This window comes from Zingiber officinale, chromosome 2B (genome assembly GCF_018446385.1).
Source record: "Zingiber officinale cultivar Zhangliang chromosome 2B, Zo_v1.1, whole genome shotgun sequence".
In the NCBI taxonomy this organism is placed as follows: Eukaryota; Viridiplantae; Streptophyta; class Magnoliopsida; order Zingiberales; family Zingiberaceae; genus Zingiber; species Zingiber officinale.
In genome coordinates, this window is record NC_055989.1 from 152,187,896 (window position 1) to 152,212,565 (window position 24,670).

Sequence of the window (24,670 nt, forward strand, 5' to 3'; positions counted from 1 at the left end):
AGAAGCCAATTTGAGTGAGGAGTGGCCATCACTCCAAAAAAAATAATCCACATCAAAGGCACTTGATTCATTATCCACGAATGTGACTTCTATAATATTACCTTTGAAGAAGACGATCATCCGTGATATTGAGAACTTTGTCCCTAAAGTGAAGTATGCTTAGAGCATCCACATCAGATTCTATATCCAAAATTTAAAATTTAGGACAGAATAACTATTTTATTAAATTTAAATATCCAATTTTCATGACATAATATATCAACTTTCTTATAATTTATTATTTTTTTTATTTTTTTTCTATCCTCTATATTTTTTTATTATTATCTATGAAATGACAAATGTAGAAGTGGAAAATAATATTTTAATATTTAAAAAATATATTTCATTCTTTAAATGTAAAGAAGTACTCTTTATAAAATCTAAATTTAGTAAATATGTAGAATAGTGGCTGTAAAGATTTTTTTTATCTAAAATGTAAAATTTAAAATAAAATCTTTATTTAGTAAATCTGGATGCTCTTAGAATATTCACAACGAGAGCTCCTTTGAACTCGATTTATTAACGTTGGGAGTAACTCCCTAAATGCTCCCCATTTGAGGAGCTGTTCAATTATATCATCTTTGAGTCAACTTTATTGAGTACCTTACGATCATGATAAAAAATAGTTTATTAATTACAATACAAATTTTAGGAATGATTTGTAAGAATTCATGATATTGTACTCATTCTTTTTAAATATTATAAAATTTCAATTATATTTTATAAATATATATAAATCTAAATAAATAATATAATAAATGTGCCATCTATTAAAATATAAATAATAAACAAAGAGTGAGATCGTAAAAAAAATTATTGGGAGGTTTTTTTTATAATGAAAAAATGAGTTTTGTTACGACATTAACACATATGTACGTAGAACTGCCAATTCAATCGAATAACTATAGTTTTGATAAGGAAAATTCAAATGTACGGTTTTATAATTTTGTTTTTTTTCCTCTGTATATTTAAAATTAATTAATTTATGTTTAAATAGGAGTTTTAGTGCCATGATAAAATTCTTACAATTTTTTTTTTTTTTTTTTTTTTTTATGATTAAGACATTTGGATTTTCAGTCTAATTAATTTTGAAGATGGATGACTCGACTTCACCGATAAGCACAGATGGAGCCTTAAAGGATACTCCAACGTCAAATTTTGCACCGGTCTAATAAGAGCACGGATCCTTTGATCCGTAAATTATGGACCAGAGATGGTTCATTTTTTTACACCCTTGATTTAGATGGACCCCATTTATTTAAAGGTGGGGTTCATCTAAATTAAGGGTCCTCATGTAATGGATCATCTCTTAGTCCGTAATTTACAGATTAGAGGATCTCTACTGATCTAATACTATAGCACTGTGAAGTAGTGCAAGGGAAAAGCATCACATCCACAATTCACGTTCGATCGATTTCTATTCTTTTAAGCCTTTGCGACGATGCAGATAAAAAAGTGGAAGGCTTGGGAATCGGCGACTAGAACAGCTGAATTCACAATTCACAATTCATTCATGGCGTGAATGATTAAGTTTGTCTTAAAGTTAAGCAGATTGTCAATGTACCCTTTTCCACATCAGCAAATCTGATCGAATCAGCAAGGGATACATCGTTCGGCCACTGGCACTTGACTTCTGGAGCAACTTGCCGTTTCTCACTTGGATTGTCAGATTCGAGTCCATTCCATTCTACTGAATGTCACTCTCTAACTTGTCGCTTTTTAAAAGGACGAACTTACGCTGCCGTCGGTGCGGATGCCAACGTGAAATTTGAATGCTGAATGATTCGTCCTTGTCTTATTACCATCGCTCTGTTGGTGCAATCGAAAAGTACGTACCATGATAAACGTTTTAGAATTGCTTCTTGCCACGTGTTAATCAGTGGAACAGAAAATGGATGTAACACATGAAAATCAGTGTACACGTAACACGGTCCGTCCACCATGCGACGAATTAAAGCATGTTTGCTTCATCACCAGAGTCCGGTCGTCCCGTTAAATCTGGACTAAAAAAAAATAGAGAGAAGAAACAGTGTACTTTTTGATGGTTCGTGTGGTCGAGCAGAAGAAATAATGATTTCGTAATCATGTGAAAATTCATAAGTAGATTTCAAGCTTTTAATGTCGTCCTTGTCAAATTTGGATTTGATAGAAATGTACCAGAGTCTAAGAATGAAGACAGGGGATTGTAAAGAGTTTGTCATCGAAAAACAAATATTGAAGAAGTGCAACGAAAAGATCCGATTGAAAGGAGGAGGAAGCTTACTGGAAGATCGCGGGAGAAATTGAAGGAACGAAACATCACCGAAGAACTCGAAGACGAAGGTGCGCGAAGTAAGGAAGAAGGCGACGCATGCGAGGTTTATAAACCTCGCGATCGATCGACCTGCGACGTTCTATCCAGCTTGTGAAAACCTAGGAGAAGATCCCGCCATTGAATTCGAAAAGTCGCTTGTCACGTCGTCAGCGGATATCTGCCTGTCACGTCAAACGTGCGAAGGCATAAAGAGGGACACGTGGCGCTAAGCCACCGGACGACATAAATGAGGCTTAATTAAAAAGCATGGACGCGTGCTCGACCATAATGATCAGGAATTTACACAGTCTCCGAGAAATCTAGATGACATCATGGCATAAGATTTTTCCCCAAGTGTTGCCACACATTACTTGAGCGACAGGGATAAGCGAGCATCACCGCCAAACGGTGGAAACACAGTCGCTTCAAAGGAATTAGGCCGAGTGACATTTGTATACCCGGTCAGGCCATGCGAGGCCGAACGGCTAAAGCGTGGAAGTCATCGAAGATTACTGGTCCAGTCAGTCGGACTTGCAGCCTTCTTCAACTGGACTCACTACTAGAAATAAGATCTATAAAGACACACATAAATGTCCTTAGACCATCTCCAATCCTACTATTGCAACTCCAGCTCACCCATATCATATCACAAAAAAAAAAATTCTTTAGAATATTCTATTATTCTTATTAATTTTTTATATGATAATTATTTTATTTAAAATTAATACTCCTTAATATTTGATATTTTAAATTTTTTAAAATTCAGTATCCTCTATATATATATATATTTTAAAAATATTATAAAATCACACACAATTAGGATAAAATATTTTATTATTTTTTATTTAAAACAAACAAGGATACTTAATTGAAAATACAATATTACTTTAACTTTCAGAATTACTATATTATTCCCACAAACTTAGTTATTCATGTTTTTAAGTTTGTATTAGTAATATTTTAATTTAATGTCATTACTATTTTTATTTTGTATGTCAATGTAATGGGTAATGTATTTTACATTTATGCATATCAATAATTTTAATATTTTATTGTATTATGTTTATGAAATTAGTGATCATTAATAAATGTAATTATAATTAAAATATATTAAATAAAATTAAAATAATAATTATAATAAATTAAATATTTACAAATATACATAATAAAATTTAAATATGCTATTAAATACACTTAATTTAAATTTATAATAAATAATAATTACATTTAATTATACTATAAATAAAGATAAAGAAAATAATAATTATTAATTAATTACATTTGATTTTATAATAATATAATAAAATTGGCGTTGCACTATTCACATCACTATATTTGAGGTGAGATTTGGTGTATGGGTTGGAGCAATTTGGTATTAAATTTACACCAAATTTGATGTTTTGGTGATGGGTTGGAGATGCCCTTATAGTATACTTTTAGTGACACCATGGTGACATCACCGAAAAATATATTGAAATGCGATGTTAGCATAGACCCTTTAATATTCCTGACATTTGTATAATGTTATTATAAAATATCTATGCTAACTACAAAAGTGTCTGAAATGCAGAAATATACTGACTATCGAAAATATCACGAAAAGTATACTACATAGACATTTATGTATGCCTTATTATCATCTTAATAAGGACAAATATAAATGTCACCAAATTAATTTATATTGACAATTATAAATATTTTAAAATTTTTATATAAGGACTGCCACACTTCGGGGGAGTCCCTACTAGAAGAAATTTCGACAGCATCTCCTCTGTACCAGTGACAATCTGAAACTTTAGTACAAGCCCTCAGGGCCATACAAACTTCGGCCAACACGATCGGAACAATAACAATAAAAGATAAGTGTTCCACGCAGTTTATATATTCAACCTCCAGCTGACACAACCACGTAGTTTATATTAAATAAAAACCTACTCTACTACAACGACGAAAAAAACACATAACACAACAGCGACGGTAAGAGCGGGTTAGGGAGGAAAAAGAGTGAGGAGTAGCTGTTGGTGCAACCTTAGGTTAAGGTTGACCTGGTTGACCCGACTCGAGTTGACGTGACTCGAGTTGTATTTTGATGTTTGACTTGGGAAGATTGTCGGTGCAACCTTAGGTCAAGGTTGACCTAGTTGTGTTGCATGTTGATGTTTGACACTCGTGAGAGAGTTCTATTCTTGATGTGGGACAAGAATAGATGTTTGGGAGATTATTGGTGCAACCGTAGGTCAAGGTTGACCTGGTTGACCTGATTCGGGAAAAGTCCAAGTATGGAGACTTGGCACGGAAAAGTCCAAGCAGGGAGCTTGGCACTGGAAAAGTCCAAGTATGGGGACTTGGCACGGAAAAGTCCAAGCAGGGAGCTTGGCACGCGAAAAGTCCAAGTATGGAGACTTGGCACGGGGAAAGTCCAAACAGGGAGTTTGGCACGGGGAAAAGTCCTGGTGAGTGAAGCCAGGCAGTCGGGAAATCCTGGTGAGTGAATCCAGGTGAAAATCCTAGTGAGTGAAGCTAGGTGAAGGTGAAAGTCCTGGTGAGTGAAGCCATGCATCCTGGGGAGTGAAGCCAGGTGAAAATCCTAGTGAGTGAAGCTAGGTGAATGGGAAGTCCTAACTGGGATGTTAGGCAGTGTGGAAAATCCTGGTGAGTGAAGCCAGGTGAAAATCCTAGTGAGTGAAGCTAGGTGAATGAGAAAGTCCTAACTGGGATGTTAGGCAGTGTGGAAAGTCCTGGTGAGTGAAGCCAGGCAGTGTGGAGAGTCCTGGTGAGTGAAGCCAGGCAGTGGGAAAGTCCTAACTGGGATGTTAGGCAATGTGGAAATCCTGGTGAGTGAAGCCAGGTGAAAGTCCTGGTGAGTGAAGCCAGGCAAGGGAAAATCCAGATGGATCAGGGATGATCGGACTTCTGGTGTTGGAAAGTCCAAGTAGGTCAAAGGGATTGACCGGACACTTGGCGGGGAATTCTAGCAGGTCAAGGGAGTGACCAGATGTTAGGGATGAAGTACCAATAGGTCAAGGTTGACCGGATATTGGTTTGGAAGTCTTGGGACTTGGTTTGGGCCAAACCCAAGCTCTGGATCGGTCACCAGACCGATCCAGTGATACTTGTTTGCTCTGATCGGTCTGGTGACCGATCAGATACCGAACAGAAGCTCTCTGTTCGGTGACCGATCAGCAAGCGAACAGAGGCAAAGAAAGGCAGGCTGATCGGTCCACGGACCGATCAGGCCATGTCCTGATCGGTCGGACTGTGGACCGATCCAGCTGTGGCCTGATCGGTCCACAGACCGATCAGAACCCGCACAGAAGGTGGGCAGCTTTCTGTGAAGAAAGCTGATCGGTCTGGGGACCGATCAGAATAGGTCCTGATCGGTCCCCTGACCGATCCAGGCACTAGCCGTTGCGTCGCAACGGCTAGATTTCTTCTGTGTTTTCTTCGCTTTCTTCGCAGGTTATAAAAGGAGGGCTACGGCTGCGAGCCAAACGGTTTTTTCTGCTCTTCTTCTGCTGAATCTTTTCTGCTTCCTGCTGAGCTTTGGTTGAGCTCTCATTGTGCTGAGTTCTGTTGAACTCGTCGAAGCTCTGCGTGAGTTTCCTGCTGGTGTTCTAGCTGCTGGATCCGAGAAGCTGCTGCTTCATCAAGGTTCCAGTCGACAACAAGAGGCAAGCAAGTGTATTACAATTTCTATTGTTCTTGTTTGTTTTCTCCATTGTTGTACTCCTTTGTTTGCTGTTGCAAAAGAGTGTGGCGAGGTTTCTCCACCCATAAGGAGTTTATATTAGCCGGTTCTCCGGGGACTCATCCACCGACGGATTGACCGGACTCGTCCACCTTACGGACACGCCGAGGAGTAGGAGCCCTAATCTCCGAACCTCGTTACATCCATCGAGTTTGAGGTTTGATTTCTTTCTTTGTCGCTTCTATTGTTTTATTTCCGCTGCGCTAACTCGACATTGTAGAAAGAATCGAACGAATTGGGGTCAGCTATTCACACCCCCCTCTCTAGCCGTACGAAAGATCCTAACAAGTGGTATCAGAGCGAGGACGCTCTTCGTCGGATCAACACCCGTGGGAGCAAAGCTAGAGATGGATCAATTCGGAGAAGACATCACCATTCCACCCTTCTACAACGACAACTTCACATATTGGAAGGTAAGGATGATGTATTTTCTTAGGACTAATATATGGAATTGGTTTTGTGTACAAGAAGGGTTTACTCCTCCAATGGATAAAGAAGGAGAGCCTCTAGAGAAGAACAAGTGGACAAAGGAACAAGTCCATCAATCAACGATCAACAATGAGGTAACTAAAACAATTGAATTTTCATTACCTACTAATATTTTGCGTAAGATAGGTGAATACAACAATGCCAAGGAGTTGTGGGATAACTTGGCCAAGTACCATGAGGAGAGTTCCACTTCAAGCCATGAAGAGGAGCCTAGTGAGCCAAGTAGCTCACATCATGGAGGGAGCGAATTGGGAGTTGAGGGCTACTCAACATCCAAGGAAGAAGAGGAGGAGAGTTCCTCTTGCTCAAGTTCGGAGCAAGAAGAAGAAGTTTCCACCTCCGGAAGGGTTGAAGAAGAAAGCTCATCTCCATCCACAACCCTAGGTAACTCAAACACTGTGATTTCAAGCAAATTACACATAATGTGTTTTGAGTGTAGGAAACATGGACATTACAAGAGTAAGTGTCCAAAGAGGGTAAGAAAGACTCCACCTGCGCCAAAGGTCAAGGAAGCCGGAGTCCCGAAACGCAAGGGCAAGGAGCACATCGTGTGCTTCCAATGCAAGCAAAGGGGACACTATAGGAGCCATTGTCCGAGGGGGAGGCAACCTCACAAGGGCAAGAGACCGGGCACATCGATAGGGGGAGCTAAGGCAAACCCTAAGGTAACCTCTAAGGTTCATTTTTGCAACTCTAATAAAATGCATGCTAGGAATTTTATTGCACTTGTCGATAATAACAAGCATGATAACCTTAGGAATCAATACATGTGCTTAGGTGCAAAACATGTGAGCCTAGATAAGGATAACACTAGGAAAGCCAACCCTAGGATTAACTCATCTAAGGTTAAGGAGAACCTAGGTAGAAATCCCAAATCATCTAGACATATGCCTAGAAATACCTCAAGGAATAATGATAAATTAAAGATTGAGGTATTAGAGAAGGAGAATCAAGTCTTGAAGTCAAGACTTGATACTTTGGAAAAGACTCTTGAGAACATGGAGAAGTCATCTCTAGGGTTTAAGAGTCAAAACCCAAGTCCAAGGACAAGAAAGGTTTGAGTCACAAACCTAAGTCCCAAATGGTCAAGCCCACTTACCACAATGTTCCATTTGATTATGGAACAAAACCTAGGGCTAGGAAGACCATTACCAAGGTCACAAGGGGAGTCACCCCTATAGTTGACCTTGATGAGACCCAAATGACCAAGGCTTTAAAGCCTAAGAGGGTCATTAGGAGGGTTGCTAGGGAAGTTATCCCTAGTGAATATTTAGTGAACCCAATGAGCTCAAATAGGTATTGGGTTCCTAGGAGCATCTTCTCTACCCCATAAATGGGTTAGAGAGTGTCAACTCCAATAAGAAGGGTAGTTAACCCAACTTTGAGGAAATTGACACTCAAGGAGCATTTTCAAGGTTTTGAGAACTTTTGAAAATGAAATGGAATTATCATTTACTCCTTTGAAGAGCTAAATGTGCCTAATGGTGGAAATATCATTTTTAATCTTAAGTGGCACAATTTGAGGAAAACCTAGAGAAATACCATAATTGGGATTTTGGTTTTCTCTTAGGGATATATGGGCAATCTAGGGTTAGATTTTAAGTTAGCTAAGGCTAAGGATACTTAGATAGAGATTTAGGTATTTTATTTGTGCTAACTTGCCATGATTGGTTGCCATATGCCATGTCATGACATCATATTTAAGTTATGATCACTTGAAATGTCATGATAATGCTTAGGTTATTATATGTCATGCTTTATTTAAGTTTTCAAGCTTTATGCCATGACATCATGACATTGGCACATGTTTTTACTTATGATATCATTTATGCCATGTCATCATCTCTTGCATTAATAATCAATTGAATTGGTTTAAGGATGAAAAACACATTTTGATATTGAGATCAAAGTGTAGTTTAGAAAATGCATGAGAACTTAGCCTAAGTTGACCTTAACCCATATCTCACATCAAATTGACTTGAATGTGGTTTGATACACCTTAGATGTGTGTGAGATATTAGGATCATGAGTTAGGATCAAGGTGCATAGTTTTTGTACCTAGATGAGCCTAATTCAAGAAAAGAGGGATCAGAGGGAAAGCTTGTGTACAAGTCATGTACATTTAGCCCTAAGATTATGGTCCTAAATTCAAATGGTTTTAAAAGCATTTTAAAATTGATTTGGAAAACCTTGATGAAGCTTTCCTAGTGATAGCATTCATCATTGAACATTGTGATACAAAGTTGACTTAACTTTGAACTATTTCAAAGTGGTTGAACTTTGTATCAAGATTTGAAAATGGAAACTATTTTCATAGAAAATTATTTTTCCATGATAGTGTATGATATGAGGAATGTATCCTCAAAATTTCATAATTTTTCGAATTTTCTGGAATTTATTAGGGGTTTCTGAATTTCGGAGAGGAAAATCGAAAACCATCAGGGTGGTGGATCGGTCATGGACCGATCCAGAGGGCTGGATCGGTCACTGGACCGATCCAGAGGTGGATCGGTCCGGTGACCGATCCGAGGTCTCGATAAGCGTGCAATGTGCTGAAATTCATTGCATGTCCGGAATTTCGAAAGTTGGTTTTAGATTTCTAAAGGTTTGAAACTCTCAAGACATTGTTGGTGCAATGGTCAAGGGGAGTTGGCCTTTAGGGAGTTTTAACTATTAGTCAAGGGAGTTGACTTTTAGGTGGAGTTTTACTCCTTGAGGATTAGTGATATGGGATTATCACTAAGTGGATTGTTGAGCTTAGTATCAAGGGAAAATAAGAGTTTCAATGAAAGGTATGGGACTTTCATTAGGAAGAAACTCTTGACCTTGATACCCTCCTTATTCTTTTGTGTGTCAAAAGGGAGAGTGTTCATTGGAGAATTATTGGAGAACCCAAGTTAGGTTATCGGTTTAACCTAAGCTAGGGAAGATTGTCAAGGAAGAACTTGGAAAACATTGGAATACTTTTTGATGTGTGTCAAAAAGGGGGAGAATTATTAGAGAACCCAAGTTAGGTTATCAGGTTAACCTAAGGGGAGAATGTCTAGAGAATGTTCAAGGAAAGAACATTGGACATTGGAAGATGGTTGGAAAACCTAAGTTAGGTTATCGGGTTAACCTAACTTGATTATGGTTTTGTCAAACATCAAAAAGGGGGAGATTGTTGGTGCAACCTTAGGTCAAGGTTGACCTGGTTGACCCGACTCGAGTTGACGTGACTCGAGTTGTATTTTGATGTTTGACTTGGGAAGATTGTCGGTGCAACCTTAGGTCAAGGTTGACCTAGTTGTGTTGCATGTTGATGTTTGACACTCGTGAGAGAGTTCTATTCTTGATGTGGGACAAGAATAGATGTTTGGGAGATTATTGGTGCAACCGTAGGTCAAGGTTGACATGGTTGACCTGATTCGGGAAAAGTCCAAGTATGGAGACTTGGCACGGAAAAGTCCAAGCAGGGAGCTTGGCACTGGAAAAGTCCAAGTATGGGGACTTGGCACGGAAAAGTCCAAGCAGGGAGCTTGGCACGCGAAAAGTCCAAGTATGGAGACTTGGCACGGGGAAAGTCCAAACAGGGAGTTTGGCACGGGGAAAAGTCCTGGTGAGTGAAGCCAGGCAGTCGGGAAATCCTGGTGAGTGAATCCAGGTGAAAATCCTAGTGAGTGAAGCTAGGTGAAGGTGAAAGTCCTGGTGAGTGAAGCCAGGCATTCGGGAAAATCCTGGTGAGTGAAGCCAGGTGAAAATCCTAGTGAGTGAAGCTAGGTGAATGGGAAGTCCTAACTGGGATGTTAGGCAGTGTGGAAAGTCCTGGTGAGTGAAGCCAGGCAGTGTGGAAAGTCCTGGTGAGTGAAGCCAGGTGAATGGGAAAGTCCTAACTGGGATGTTAGGCAGTGTGGAAAGTCCTGGTGAGTGAAGCCAGGTGAAAGTCCTAACGGGATGTTAGGCAATGTGAAATCCTGGTGAGTGAAGCGGTGAAAGTCCCGTGAGTGAAGCCAAGGGAAAATCCAGATGGATCGGGGATGATCGGACTTGGTGTTGGAAAGTCCAAGTAGGTCAAAGGATTGACCGGACACTTGCGTGGAGTTCTAGCAGTCAAGGGAGTGACCGATGTTAGGGATGAAGTACCAATAGGTCAAGGTTGACCGGATATTGGTTTGAAGTCTTGGGACTTGGTTTGGGCCAAACCCAAGCTCCGGATCGGTCACCAAACCGATCCGGATAACTTTGCTCGATCGGTCCGGTGACCGATCGATATCTGTTTTCTTGGCATCGATCGGCCCGTGACCGATCGCCAACGAGGCAAAGAGAGGCGGTGATCGGTCCACGCATCGATCAGTTATGTCTGATCGGTCGGGGACCGATCGAGACGATGTCGCTGAGGTTGGGATCGGTCGTGGACCGATCCAGGTCGATCGGTCCACGCACCGATCGTAACCCGCAAGGTGGGCGCTGAAGAAAGTCGATCGGTCCGGGACCGATCGAATAGGTCCCGATCGGTCCCCGACCGATCCAGTACTAGCCGCTAGCCGCAACGCCAGATTTCTTCGTGTTTTCTTCGCTTTCTTCGCAGGTTATAAAAGGAGGGCTACGGCTGCGAGCCAAACGTTTTTGTTCTGCTCTTCTTCTGCTGAATCTTTTCTGCTTCCTGCTGAGCTTTGGTTGAGCTCTCATTGTGCTGAGTTCTGTTGAACTCGTCGAAGCTCTGCGTGAGTTTCCTGCTGGTGTTCTAGCTGCTGGATCCGAGAAGCTGCTGCTTCATCAAGGTTCCAGTCGACAACAAGAGGCAAGCAAGTGTATTACAATTTCTATTGTTCTTGTTTGTTTTCTCCATTGTTGTACTCCTTTGTTTGCTGTTGCAAAAGAGTGTGGCGAGGTTTCTCCACCCATAAGGAGTTTATATTAGCCGGTTCTCCGGGGACTCATCCACCGACGGATTGACCGGACTCGTCCACCTTACGGACACGCCGAGGAGTAGGAGCCCTAATCTCCGAACCTCGTTACATCCATCGAGTTTGAGGTTTGATTTCTTTCTTTGTCGCTTCTATTGTTTTATTTCCGCTGCGCTAACTCGACATTGTAGAAAGAATCGAACGAATTGGGGTCGGCTATTCACACCCCCCTCTCTAGCCGTACGAAAGATCCTAACAGTAGCGACAGAGATGATGAGCGTGGGTGAGAGGAGTTGCAATGGCAAGAGCAATTAGGGAGGAGAAAGAATTGGTGCTCTTGAGGAGGAACAACGGCGACAACGAGAATTAGGGATTGCACAAGGGAAAGAATCAGAGCTCTTGAGGAGGAACAGTGCTCGGGCAAAAATAACGACGGTTGCAGAAAAAAAAACACGAACTTGTATAACTATATAGGTTATATAATGACATTATTAAAATTTGTCATCATAAATAGTCTAAAATGATAATTTAATATTCAAAGTAACCTCTTTTGTTATATGTCATTAAAAATGAGTTATAATGACATTTAAAATTAAATGTCATAAAGAAAGTGTAATAATAGAGGAGAGGCTTGTGATGCGGCGACGGAGGGAAGCATATATGACACGAGGTCAACGGTCAGGGTGGAGGTCAAGTTCAAAAGACGATCAATGCCTGGATGTCAAAGGACCGAACGAAGGATAATTGCAATGACCGGTCGAGCGGCTAGGCCCCGACCGGCAGGAGATAGGTCCGAGCTGACCCCAACTCAGGCTCAAGATGATACGCAAGATAACCGATGCTCAACGTTCGATACGGAATGGAAGGACGTCGTATGAGACCTGGCTAGGGGCACAGTGAAGTCCCGGCCGAACGACTTCCCCGCTCGACCAAACAACGAGACCTAACCAAAGGTGTAACAGAGTCCTGGCCAAGCAACTTTCCCACTCGACCAAGTAACAAGACCTGATCATAAACAGAGCGGAGTCCAGGCCAAACGACTACTCTGCTTGATGAAGTAATAAAATCATTATAATATCTCTTGATATCTTTTTGAAAAATAATATCATTGATATAGATCGATAAACGGATAGTATATCGTTCGGCCACTGGCACTTGACTTCTGGAGCAACTTGCCGTTTCTCACTTGGATTGTCAGATTTGAGTCCATTCCATTCTACTGAATGTCACTCTCTAACTTGTCGCTTTTAAGAAGGACGAACTTACGCTGCTGTCAGTGCGGATGCCAACGTGAAATTTGAAAGCTGAATGATTCGTCCTTGTCTTATTACCATCGCTCTGTTGGTGCAATGGAAAAGTACATGATAAACGTTTTAGAAATGCTTGTTGCCACGTGTTAATTAGTAGAACAGAAGATGGATGTATATGGTAAAAGATGTTAATTCGTCACTACGGCGGTAAACGAGTCCAGCCGAGCTGAACTTTAGGATGTTCAAATTTATTTAATAAGATAATCAAATCGAGCTGAGCTTAAAATGAATCAAGCTTTTGAAATAAGTGTTCAAACTTGACTTGGTTTATTTTTTATGAGCTTGAGTTTATTTGAAGCTTGGTTTGAGCTTGGTTCGTTTAGATGTTATCAAACTCTCAATTCAAGTTTGGCTTGAGCTTGGTTCGAGCTTGGTTTGAGCTTGGTTTGTTTAAATGTTACAAGATCTCAATTCAAGTTTGTTTAAAATTTTTAATTGTTTGATTGACTATTAATATTGATAATTTAAATTTATTTATTTTATTTTATTTTATTGTTTATTTAGCATATTGGAAAGAGTTTTATTAATAAATATGGTTCGTAAACATTATTCACGAATGTTCTTCACGAACATTGTTCATGAACGTTGTTCACGAACGTTAACAAGCTGAACATATATGTGTTCAACCTTATTTGTTAGCTTAACGAGCTGTTTAAACTTGTTTGTTTAATTAATTTTATGTATATTGAACGAACATAAATAAGCTCTTACCAAGCCGAACATCAAACTTTTCACGAACGCTTGATTCATTTACCGCTCTATTCGTCACAGGCTTAAAACATAAATAAATTATGAAAGATTATTAATTTTTAGAATAATGATTAACATTATGTTAATATGTTAAGAGACATTTAACTCGAAACACATGAAAATCAATGTACACGTAACACGATCCGTCCACCATGTTAATTTGCTTCGTCACCAGAGAGGACAATCAATGTCCATGGCGGTTGACGCAAACACAATGCAGTCGTACAAGCACGTCTGCGTCGTCGGCGCTGGCGCCTCCGGTCTCGTCTCCGCCCGTGAGCTCCTCAAGGAAGGCCACTCAGTTGTCGTGCTGGAGCAGAACCACGACCTCGGCGGCCAGTGGCTCTACCAAGACGCCGACGCCACTGCCACAGTGCACAGCAGCATCTACGCCTCCTTGCGCCTCAACGGGCCCAGAGCCTCCGTGGAGTTCAGCGACTTCATGTTCACTCCCGTCGAAGGAAGAGACACGAGGAACTTCCCGGGACACCACGAGCTCTTCCTCTACCTCAAAGACTTCGCCACGTGTTTCGGGTTAACCGAGCTCATCAGGTTCAACACGGAAGTAGTCCACGTCAGCATGGAGACACCACTTCACAAATGGATTGTGAGATCAAGGGACAGGAGAACTGAAGATGGTGAGTTGGTGGAAGAGATCTTTGATGCGGTTGTCGTCGCCACCGGCCATTACTCCCTGCCCAGGCTTCCAAAAATCAGGGGTAAAGTATGATCACTAAGCTCTTTACGTGATTTGGCCACTCTGTTACGGTGTTACCTTCTCTTCTTCTGTGCTCCTCAGGAATGGAGGAGTGGAAGAGGAAGCAGCTTCACTGCCATTTCTACAGAATCCCGGATCCATTCCAAGATGAGGTTGCTCTTTGATCTATTGCAGATAAATAGTTAATACAGCAGAGGATTAAGAATCATCTTCTTTCTTTAACTCATTTCTCCTCTGAAATTGAATTTTTACAGGTTGTGGTGGTCGTTGGTGGCTCAGTCAGTGGACCAGAGATTGCTCTGGAGCTTGTTCATGTAGCCAAAGAAGTCCATATAAGTACTAAACACTCCGAAATCCCTCATAAATTAGTGAAGCCTGTGGCCAAGTATGCACATCTGCTCTGGCACCAACAGGTAATTCAGGAGATATTGTTGTCTTCGATCGATATCATTAAGACACTGATAATTAGTAAAAGATTAATTATCAGACCAAATTGAGTGAGGATAATCTGTTACCTTTAACAGCAATGGTATGAATCATATATATGAGCTGTGATTTTTGAATGACTGCACTACGTACATATGTTGTAGATTGAGCTGCTTTGTGAAGACGGAACTGTTGTATTTGCTGATGGTTCAAGTGTAGTTGCTGATACTATTCTCTACTGTACTGGGTAATTAAGATCAACACTTTGATTCAGAATTCGATAGGAATTGTTGCATGACTTCTCTTTTGATTGTAGGTATGCGTATTCATTCCCATTCCTGGACACCAAAGGAATCATCCATGTGGATGATAAAATAATTGGACCTTTGTATGAACACACATTTCCTCCATCTCTCGCTCCATCCCTTTCTTTCGTTGGGATTCCATACAAGGTGACAGGTCAATCCGTCAAAATGTCATTTTGTTCGAAGTTGATTGAAGTTGATGTTCTTTGATTATCTGTGCCATGTACAGTTGTTAATTATATTAGCTAATCAATGCTGCAGTTTGTCATCTTTCGATTTTTGGAGTCACAAGCGAGATGGATAGCTCAGGTGCTCTCTGGGAAGAGGAAGCTGCCGTCGGTAGACGAGATGATGAAGGCAATTGAAGAAGTCCAGCACCTTCAAGAGCTCCAGGATCCAAAAAATATCATACAAGTAGCTGCTGAAATATTGGAGGTAATGGCTTCCCTATAGTACTTTCAAACAACTCATAGGTGAGACTGAAAACCAGGCAGGGACCAAAAAAGTTGCAAAAACTAGCAAAAGAAGAGTTTTGACACAGGAAATTTGCAAAATGATAAGCAATATCTTGAATTTTGGTAATGTTCTTGTGTTCTTCAAACACTAACCAATTTTCTTGATTTTGCTTTCTTTTCTTTTGATAGTATTACGATAGGTATGGAGATCAATGTGATTTTCCACACTTGGAAGATTGGAGAAAAGAGATCCTCCTGCATCACTTGGAAAATGGCATAAATAACATTGAAACATTCAGGGATGAATAGCAAGGATGATGATACCCAAATTTATATATTATTGTACTCTCATACTTGCGTTTGAATTCTCTCCTATGCTTAAATTCTTATTCATAACATATTTTACAAGCATGGGTTTATCTCGAGTTTTTTGTTCGTAATTTATTCCACATTTATGACCTTATATCTAAAATGTGACTTTAGTATTGTAGAGAATTGAAGATGAGCCATGGGACTAGGACTTAAATCGAACCAATTAAATCCAAGGCTAGAGTTAAGAAGAGGTCCGTGAAGGAAAATTGTTTTCCTAACCGTATGAATTCTAGAACACAAGAACTTGAATATAAGAAAAACAACCCATACCTAGTAACATCGAAATCTATAGATGAAAGGTAAATACAGAAAGTAAAGCGAAGAACTTAAATGCAGTGGAATTGTCATCGTCTCTGTAAGCGTCGCCCACTAAATGCAAATCCCACGGAGAAGAAGAAAATGGAGTAAGTCTTTCATAGGAGTTAGGGTGACGACGTCTTATTCTCCTCGCTAAAGAATAGTGAGGGAATATGTCAGAATGCCAAATCCTATGAGGACCACGCCCTATATATAGTGGATCCGAATCCGTTGTCAATCCATCAATAATAACAATGTCGGTTAACAGATTCTATACTTGTAAATCCCACATCCAATAATTCTAATTCACAATAACTATTAATTAGATCACTTAGTAGGTTTGATTGTTAATGATATAAATTTTACGTGGGGAACATTCTTGTGGGCCAAGGCATCCTCTGATAAGGCGTTGGCGTCGTTTCGACCGATCTAGGTAATGGTTCGGTTGGGGGATTGATTCTCGATCAATTCATTTGAACGTCTCACTTCAGATCTTAGCTCAATATTTCTATAGACGATACTAATTTAATTTTACTTGAGAACGCTGACAAACGAACCACCGGTGAGTTTCTCGTTTTTCTTGATTCCATTGGGATGCGACCTTAAATAAGTCCTTCTCGTTCTACACGCAACGAAGAATTAAAGCACGTCTGCTTCGTCATCGGAGCCGACGATCGATGCCCATGGCTTTTGACTCATTGCAGTCGTCTAAGCACGTCTGCGTCGTCGGCGCAGGGCCCACCGGCCTCGTCTCCGCCCGTGAGCTTCTCAGGGAAGGCCACTCCGTCGTCGTGCTGGAGCAGAACCACGACCTCGGCGGCCAGTGGCTCTACCAAGACGTCGGCGCTGCCGCCGCCACAGTCCACAGCAGCGTCTACGCTTCCTTGCGCGTCAACGCGCCGAGAGCCTCCATGGAGTTCACCGACTTCATGTTCTCTCCCGTCGAAGGAAGAGACACCAGGAACTTCCCCGGCCACCGCGAGTTCTTCCTCTACCTCAAAGACTTCGCCCGGTGTTTCGGGCTAACCGAGTTCATCAGGTTCAACACGGAAGTAGTCCACGTCAGCATGGCGACACCAATTCACAAATGGATTGTGAGATCAAGGGAGAGGAGAACTGACGATGGTGAGTTGGTGGAAGAGATCTTTGATGCGGTTGTCGTCGCCACTGGCCATTACTCCCTGCCCAGGCTTCCAAAAATCAAGGGTATATTATTCATTAAGCTCTTTACGTGATTTCGCCACTCTGTTGTTACCTTCTCTTCTTCTGTGCTCCTCAGGAATGGAGGGGTGGAAGAGGAAGCAGCTTCACAGCCATGTCTACAGAATCCCAGATCCATTCCAAGATGAGGTGGTTCTTTGGTCTATTGCAGAGAAATAGTTAAAACAGCATAGGATTAGGAATAATCTCCTTTCTTTAACTCATATATATCTCTCCTCTGACCCCACGGATGGTAAATAGTGGTATACTTGTTCCCACGGCATAGCACAACTGAAGGCGCATGGTTTCGTGGCTGAAAAGTTCAGAGTTCGATCCTCGGGGTGTCATTATCTCGGGTTAACGCCCCGGCTATGCGCTTTCAACTGTGTACCTGCATTTACCTCTCTTCATAACCGTGGGACCAGCTCTAGGGGGACCGTTGATGTGATGATTCCACATTTTTGGTAAATAGTGGTATACTTGTCATATGAGATTGTGGGGTGGAATCGTAGGATTTTCGGGGCATAAATCCTCGATCCGCAACTTACTCCACTACTACTTGCTTGATTGCTGTGATTTACCTAGCTCCCTTGTGATGACCTGAGGTCGGATGCGACGGGAGCGCTGAGGATGAACAATTTCATCTTTTACCACATATATATCTCTTCTCTGAAATTGAATTCATAGTTACTGTTTTGCGAATTTTTGCAGGTGGTGGTGGTAGTTGGTGGCTCAATCAGTGGATCGGAGATTGCTCTGGAGATTCTTCATGTAGCCAAAGAAGTTCATTTAAGTACCAAAAACGTTGAAATCCCTGAGAAGTTAGTGAAGCCTGTGTCCAAGTATGCACATATGCACCGGCACCAAGAGGTAATTGTAGATGTTCCGAATAAAATTTTGTTATCAATTTCAATTGATAACGTTAACGCACGAAGATAATGATTGATGTGTTAGGCAGTTGGCCTCCACTCAAATACGAGACCAAATCTGGTCAAGCCCAGCTCAAGTGCGACCTAACCTCCGACAGGCCCAAATTTGGTCAACTTAAGCCCAACCCAAGTATGACTTAACCAGTGGAAGTCTGACTCCTGGATGCTCAGTGGACTCCTTGATTCAGATTGCTACAGGAAATTGATTGCTAAATCTAGCTCAGATCATGAGATTCTTTTATAAATTTTTTATACCATCAAATGAACCTGTTGTTCGGTTGATTAATCCTTGAAGATATTTGAATTGACATCCAGATTAATGATTTGTCTAGATGATATCTTCCACGAAATTTACTTGATCGATCGACTGATCCTCTTGGTTAATCGATTGGACATTAGAATCTCCTTTACTATTCAATCTAATCTGATCTGATCGATGTTTACCATATGTATTTGGTCGACTAAACATCTGATTAGTCGATTGAATTTTGGAGTTTTTTTTTGTTAACTGATTCGATCATATCCAATCTCTAATTACCAAATATATTCGGTTTACTGATCCTCATGATCAGTCGACTAAACCTTTATTTTTTTTTTGTTGGATTCGAATATGTTTTGTTCTTCTCTTCTTGGATCGGTCGATTGAATCATTATATTCGGTCAACTAAACCCTTTGGTGAACCAACCACTTTGTTTTATGCAAACAGAGTTAGCACAATAATAACAATAATAATCTCGTAAAATAGATTTAGAAACAAATAAATATGTATGCATTAATCTAACAATTAAAATTATCTGATTTCTATTTAGAAATCTCCATTGATTTCTGTAGTTAGATCAATGCATAAGGTTATCTTAATTGAAACATGTCTTTACTGTCTTTCGGAATGAAAGGCCTCTATAGCAGTTGTTTTACTTATCTGTTGAACATCTGATCTAACTAATCTATTTGGATTTTTTTTTTCTTTTGCTTAGTGTCTAATTGACTCGCCAAGAATTTTCTTGCTTGATGTCCAGTCAAGTTGACCCATCAAGTGTTCTGTTAGATCAATTTATTTGGTCTTTTGCCAAGTGTCTGATCTTTTGATTCATTAAGATTCTCTTGTCTAATGTCTAGTCCATCTGACCATTAGATCTCTCCGATACCTAATATCTAATGTTCTTGACTTATTACGACTTTCTATACTAAGTGACTTGCACACTTAATTCATATATTAAACACATATTGTCTAATTTTAAAGTCTTTTATCATACATAAAAAAAAGTTCAATTATCGGTGCTGCTCGACCAACATCGACTTTCCAACATCCGACTTCCCGGCATCCGACTTGCTGGTGATCGAGTTGTTAAACACCCATTGGACTAGAAAATTACTGTTGACATCATAACAAAAGTCAACAGTCAAAGAGTTGACCTATCCCTCGTTCTCGATCGGACTGAACATCCGCCTTGGCCTCCCTTCTAAACCTCTTTTGATTGTTCTTAGAGGCTGCTCGGGGTTCATCCACCTAAGCTTGCACGGAATCACATCTACAGAAGCCTGCCGGATTACAATCCAGCAGGTCAAAAGTAATTGACGTTGGGTAATTCTCTGATTCATCCTGTCTCTTAATCTCGGACCAGATCAATGACAATTAGTACAAAATAAAGGATACAAAGATAATATTATTTTCAGTGAAATCAGAAAGAAATCAAAACAAATTGAGTAAGAGGTTAAGGATAATCTATTTTTCCTCTGACAGTAATGGTATAAATCATATCAGCTATGGTTTTGTTTCAGATTTGTGAATGACTGCACTGCATATGTTGCAGATTGAGTTGCTTTGTGAAGATGGAACTGTTCTATTTGCTGATGGTTCAAGTGTAGTTGCCGATGCTATTCTCTACTGTACTGGGTAACTAAGATCAACACTTGATTTTGAATTCCATAGGAATTGTTGCCTAACTTCTCTTTTGATTGTAGGTATTCATATTCATTCCCATTCCTGGACATCAAAGGATTCATCAATGTGGATGAGAACAAAATTGGGCCTTTGTATGAACACACATTTCCTCCCTCCCTTGCGCCGTCCCTTTCGTTCGTTGGGATTCCAAACAAGGTGACATTTTTGCTCCAAAGTTAATCAGTCAAAAGATCATTTTGTGTTAGAAGTTGATGGTCTTTGACACTGTATCTGTGCCATTTTACAGATGTTATATTAACTAATTAATGCTGCAGTTTACCATCTATCGGTTTTTTGAGTCACAAGCGAAATGGATAGCTCAGGTGCTCTCTGGGAAGAGGAAGCTGCTATCGGCAGAGGAGATGATGAAGGCAATCGAAGAAGTCGAGCGCCATCAAGAGCTTGAGGAACCAAAAAATTTCATACAAGTAGTTGCTGAAATATTGGAGGTAATGCCTTCCTTATAAATTTCAAACAACTCGTAGGCGGTGAACCTAAAATTCAGATAGAGATCTATTAAGCAAAGAGGGATGCAACATCTCTCAGTCCCATTGTCTGACCTAAGACATTTGATCTTTCTATTAGTCTGATTCTCCACTCTAATTTTTCATAGTTTAAACTTTATAAAAGTTTTCGACTTGTGACACATAAAGTATACCCAAATCTTTCACGAGCAATCATCAGTAAAACTCATAAAAGACAAATGTCCTCAACGTGATGTTATACTGGTTGGCCCCTAAAGATCCATATGTATGTAATCTAAAATCCCCTCCATCTTGTTTGTTGTCGTCTTGAATTGCACTTTACTTTATTTCCCAAGAAAATAGAATTTGCAGAATTCAAGCTTGTACGTCTTGACACCCTTCAATAAATCTCTCTAATAAAGTTCTAGCATCCCATGTTCACCCATATGCCCTAGCTGTATATGCCAAAAGGCAGTACTGTCTGATTTAGACTCCACCGAGGTACTCCACCTATAATTATAGTCCTTATCAACTTATAGATGTTCCCTGCTAACTTTAATTCTTTTATTACCGTCAGAACTCCCTTGTTGACTTTTATCACCTCGCTTACTGATTTATAACTACAACCAAGACCATCTAGTGTGCCTAGCGAGATCAAATTCTTCCTTAGGTCTGGTATATATCTAACATCACAGAGGGTTCTGATCACACCATCATACATCTTGATTTTGATGTTCCCGATATCGATAATTTTGCATGGTGTATTGTTTCCCATCAACACTGAACCAAAATTCGCTGCCCTATAAGTGTCAAACCAATCCTTGTTTGGAGTTATGTGATATAAACATGCATAGTCTAAAATCCATGCATCCGTCAACTGCTCCGAACTCGACATAACTGATAGCATATCTCCATCACTGCTCTCTGAATTTTCCCTTTCAACTATATTTGCAGACTTTGCAGAACTACTTTTGTTCTCTGCAACATGTTTCTTTATCTCTGGACAATCTATCTTGATATAACCTTTGCCTTCACATTTGTAGCACATGATAACCTTCTTCCTTCTCGACTTAGAACGAGCGTTGTTGTTATTACCTAATCCATGTTGAGAGTTGCTCATATCATACTTTTGGTTGCTATTTACCACAAGTCCTTTTCCTTGAGAAACTTCATTGCTTGTTTTCATGGGGTGGCCAAGCGCATATCAGGGGTGACCGGATGCTCGCGGGGAGCCCCGAAACAAGTCAAGAGTGACCGGATGTAGATACTTACGAGGAGGCCCGGAGCAGGTTAAACTAACCGGATGCTCGCAGGGAGATCCGGAATAGGTCAAGAGTGACGGGATGCTCGCGGGGAGGCCCAAACCATAAGAGTAATGATGGTCCTTCGTTTGAGGGGAGAATTATTTGAATTCAATCAAAGTCTAAAATTAGAAAGATTTGAGAATAATCATGAGTTTAAAAGGATGTATAATATTTCTATTGACATAAGACATTTTGGGTAGAGTTTAAGAGTAAAGTCATAAGAGTCTAGGTTCAAAGTGAACAGTATCATACTATTATGGAAATATATAAATATCCTTTGATCACAAGAAAATCAAAAGTTACTAGAACTAGCAAAAGAGAAGTTCTGAAAAAGGAAATTTGCAAACGATATGCATTGGTTTGATCATTGGTCATTCTTCTTGTCGTGTGTTCTTTAATCACTATACAATTTTCATGATTTTTTTTGTCTTTTCTTGTGACAGTATTACGATAGGTATGGAGATCATTGTGATTTTCCCTACATAGAAGATTGGAGAAAAGAGATCATACTCAAGTGTTTGGAAAATTGTTTAAACAATATTGAAACATTCAGGGATTTATAGCAAGGATGGCTTTGCTCAAAGTCATTGTGATCTTCAGTTACTGAATAAAGAACGAAGGGAGACGGAGGGTTTTCACAGAGTCGTTATTGGGGACAATATCAGACTAAGCTTGTTGGCTTTTCTCAAACTGCAATTACTGAATAAAGAACGAATCAATCTCCATAAAGATCCAATGAATGTATACAACAATCACAAGAACAAATCAATCGATCTCCATAAAAGATCGAATGAATGTATGGAACAATCACAGAGTATTGTGCATCGACCGGTTTGCTCTAGGATAAAAATTCAGATTGTGGAAGTATGGGATTTAGAAACATCAAATCGGTCAGCACAATATCATTTGCCAAAACACCTACTTGTGTCAACATGTAGAGAAACCATCAACCTTTTGGAAGATTTTTCCTCAGGTCGGTAGTATTGCACTTGCGCCTCCCAACAGCAGTATGCCACCCCCTAAATCCCACATAATTACAAGTACAATCGAAGTTTGTTTTCATATGGTTCTTACGAAACAAGTTTCAGAATTTCAATGTGAAGTTTTCAATATTTGTGAAGGAAAATTATAATGATTGAATTGTCTTGCGTAAACTTCGATGCAGGGATATCACAAATAACCAATCACTATCTAATTCCTGATATCATCAAAATGCTCGATTAGCAGTTTCGTTAAGTTTTACTATGAGATACACGTGAATTTATATTAGGATTTCTTGGTTGAGAATCTTGAGATAGTTCATTAGCTTTAGAAGCTTTGCATCTAGATCTTGCATCAAGCTCTATCCAGCTTGATATCTGTATTCTAATCCATCAAGTAAGCGCTCCTTGACACTTACTGCAACCTTTTTTCTTCTAATTTTGGCTAATCCAATGCCAATAAATTGATAAAATGATATAGTGTAAGTAATTCAATAATGAAAACAGAGACGCATTTTACTTCTTGTATCATAATTTCACAAATCTATCTTGATGATCCAATCTGTAACTAATTAAAGAAATTAGAGTGTTCTCCTAACAGTATGAATTCTAAGAACCGACAAGAACTCGACATAAGAAATACAAACAGTCAGCATAGATCTAGTTCTTCGAATCATGACATAGCAAAATAAAGCATAAACAAATACAACAAGAAACATGATTGAAGAGTCATCTTTGTCTTTAGCGTCGTCTAGAAATAATCTATGAGGAAGAAGAAGAAGAGGAAGCAAAACGAAGAGATCTTCCAAGAAACTTAAGGTATGACGGTACTGAAAAACATTAGGTTAATGGGAAGCCAAAAACTCTATTAAGATAATCCTTAAACTCTCGGGGACCTCCCTTATATAGGCAATGAATGTGTTATCAACCATAGATGATAAAGGATTAGGATAAAGAGTTTACACATTCAACCCACATTTGATAATTTGAAACCCAATAAATTTAAGTTAGATCACTTTAATGGATTCGGTTTATACGTATATGCACGACTTATAATTAAGTTTGCCAATTAAAAATAATAACCCACAACTAATACATGTGGCAAAAGGTGATTTGTTCACCCAGCGCCCCCGTCAACTTGTCCCAAGGTCAATACGGAGGAGGTAAATCATGGGTAACTATTAGTCATTAGTGCAAGTGGCCAAAGCATGGGGACATGCTTGGACGCACCGAGTTTTGACCTCCAAGACTTCAAATGACAACACCTCATATCTCAACCACCGCATCATGCCGAAGAGATACCAACAACTAATACATGCAACGTTGGCTTGCCTCATTATAAGGAGCCATTGTGATCTATTTTTATTGTTGTGAACTTTGATCGATCATTGTTGATTTACTAAACCTTTTAGAATGATTTATTTAAGTGGCGAGCACAGCGAGCTGCTATTTTCCATTTAATGGAATAAAAAAGTTTGTATAGCAGGTGGAAGTCACACTCATTTGACAAATTAAAGCACGTCAATCTGGTTCATCATCGGAGCAGACGATCCACTACAAGAAAAAAGTCTAACAACATCAATTTTTCACCGTTGTCGTAGTCCTTTTAGAACTGTTGTTAAAGGTCATGTTATTAAAGGGAGTACTCAATGACAACAGTTTAAAACTGTTGTCTTTGAAGACGAAGACAACAGTTTTACAACGGCAAAAAATCGTTGTCTTTTTTTAGATAAAATAATAATAATAATATAAAATTTTCTAG

At 39.7% G+C, this 24,670-nt stretch overlaps 2 protein-coding genes across 2 annotated transcripts; both read left to right on the top strand.

Annotated features, from left to right (window-relative positions):
• The first annotated feature begins 13,672 nt into the window (after positions 1-13,672).
• Positions 13,673-15,817, top strand: LOC122047906 (flavin-containing monooxygenase FMO GS-OX-like 9). Its single transcript, XM_042609438.1, has 7 exons — positions 13,673-14,234; positions 14,315-14,385; positions 14,488-14,646; positions 14,824-14,906; positions 14,976-15,111; positions 15,226-15,399; positions 15,609-15,817. Exons 1-7 carry the CDS (start codon positions 13,703-13,705, stop codon positions 15,726-15,728), a joined length of 1,275 nt encoding a protein of 424 aa, XP_042465372.1. The 5' UTR covers positions 13,673-13,702; the 3' UTR covers positions 15,729-15,817.
• Positions 15,818-16,771: 954 nt separating this feature from the next.
• Positions 16,772-22,515, top strand: LOC122047911 (flavin-containing monooxygenase FMO GS-OX-like 9). Its single transcript, XM_042609443.1, has 7 exons — positions 16,772-17,294; positions 17,368-17,438; positions 18,000-18,158; positions 20,030-20,112; positions 20,181-20,316; positions 20,436-20,609; positions 22,372-22,515. The coding sequence occupies exons 1-7, from the start codon at positions 16,772-16,774 to the stop codon at positions 22,489-22,491; spliced, it is 1,266 nt and encodes a 421-aa protein (XP_042465377.1). The 3' UTR covers positions 22,492-22,515.
• Positions 22,516-24,670: the final 2,155 nt, after the last annotated feature.

Excerpts from the sequence above, each read along its gene's own strand:
- LOC122047906 (XM_042609438.1), top strand. The coding sequence starts at position 13,703 with ATGTCCATGGCGGTTGACGCAAACACAATGCAGTCGTACAAGCACGTC. Across the intron at positions 14,235-14,314 it reads CAGGCTTCCAAAAATCAGGG|GAATGGAGGAGTGGAAGAGG; the intron begins GTAAAGTATGAT and ends TGTGCTCCTCAG. Across the intron at positions 15,400-15,608 it reads TAGCTGCTGAAATATTGGAG|TATTACGATAGGTATGGAGA; the intron begins GTAATGGCTTCC and ends TTCTTTTGATAG.
- LOC122047911 (XM_042609443.1), top strand. The coding sequence starts at position 16,772 with ATGGCTTTTGACTCATTGCAGTCGTCTAAGCACGTCTGCGTCGTCGGC. Across the intron at positions 17,295-17,367 it reads CAGGCTTCCAAAAATCAAGG|GAATGGAGGGGTGGAAGAGG; the intron begins GTATATTATTCA and ends TGTGCTCCTCAG. Across the intron at positions 17,439-17,999 it reads CAGATCCATTCCAAGATGAG|GTGGTGGTGGTAGTTGGTGG; the intron begins GTGGTTCTTTGG and ends GAATTTTTGCAG.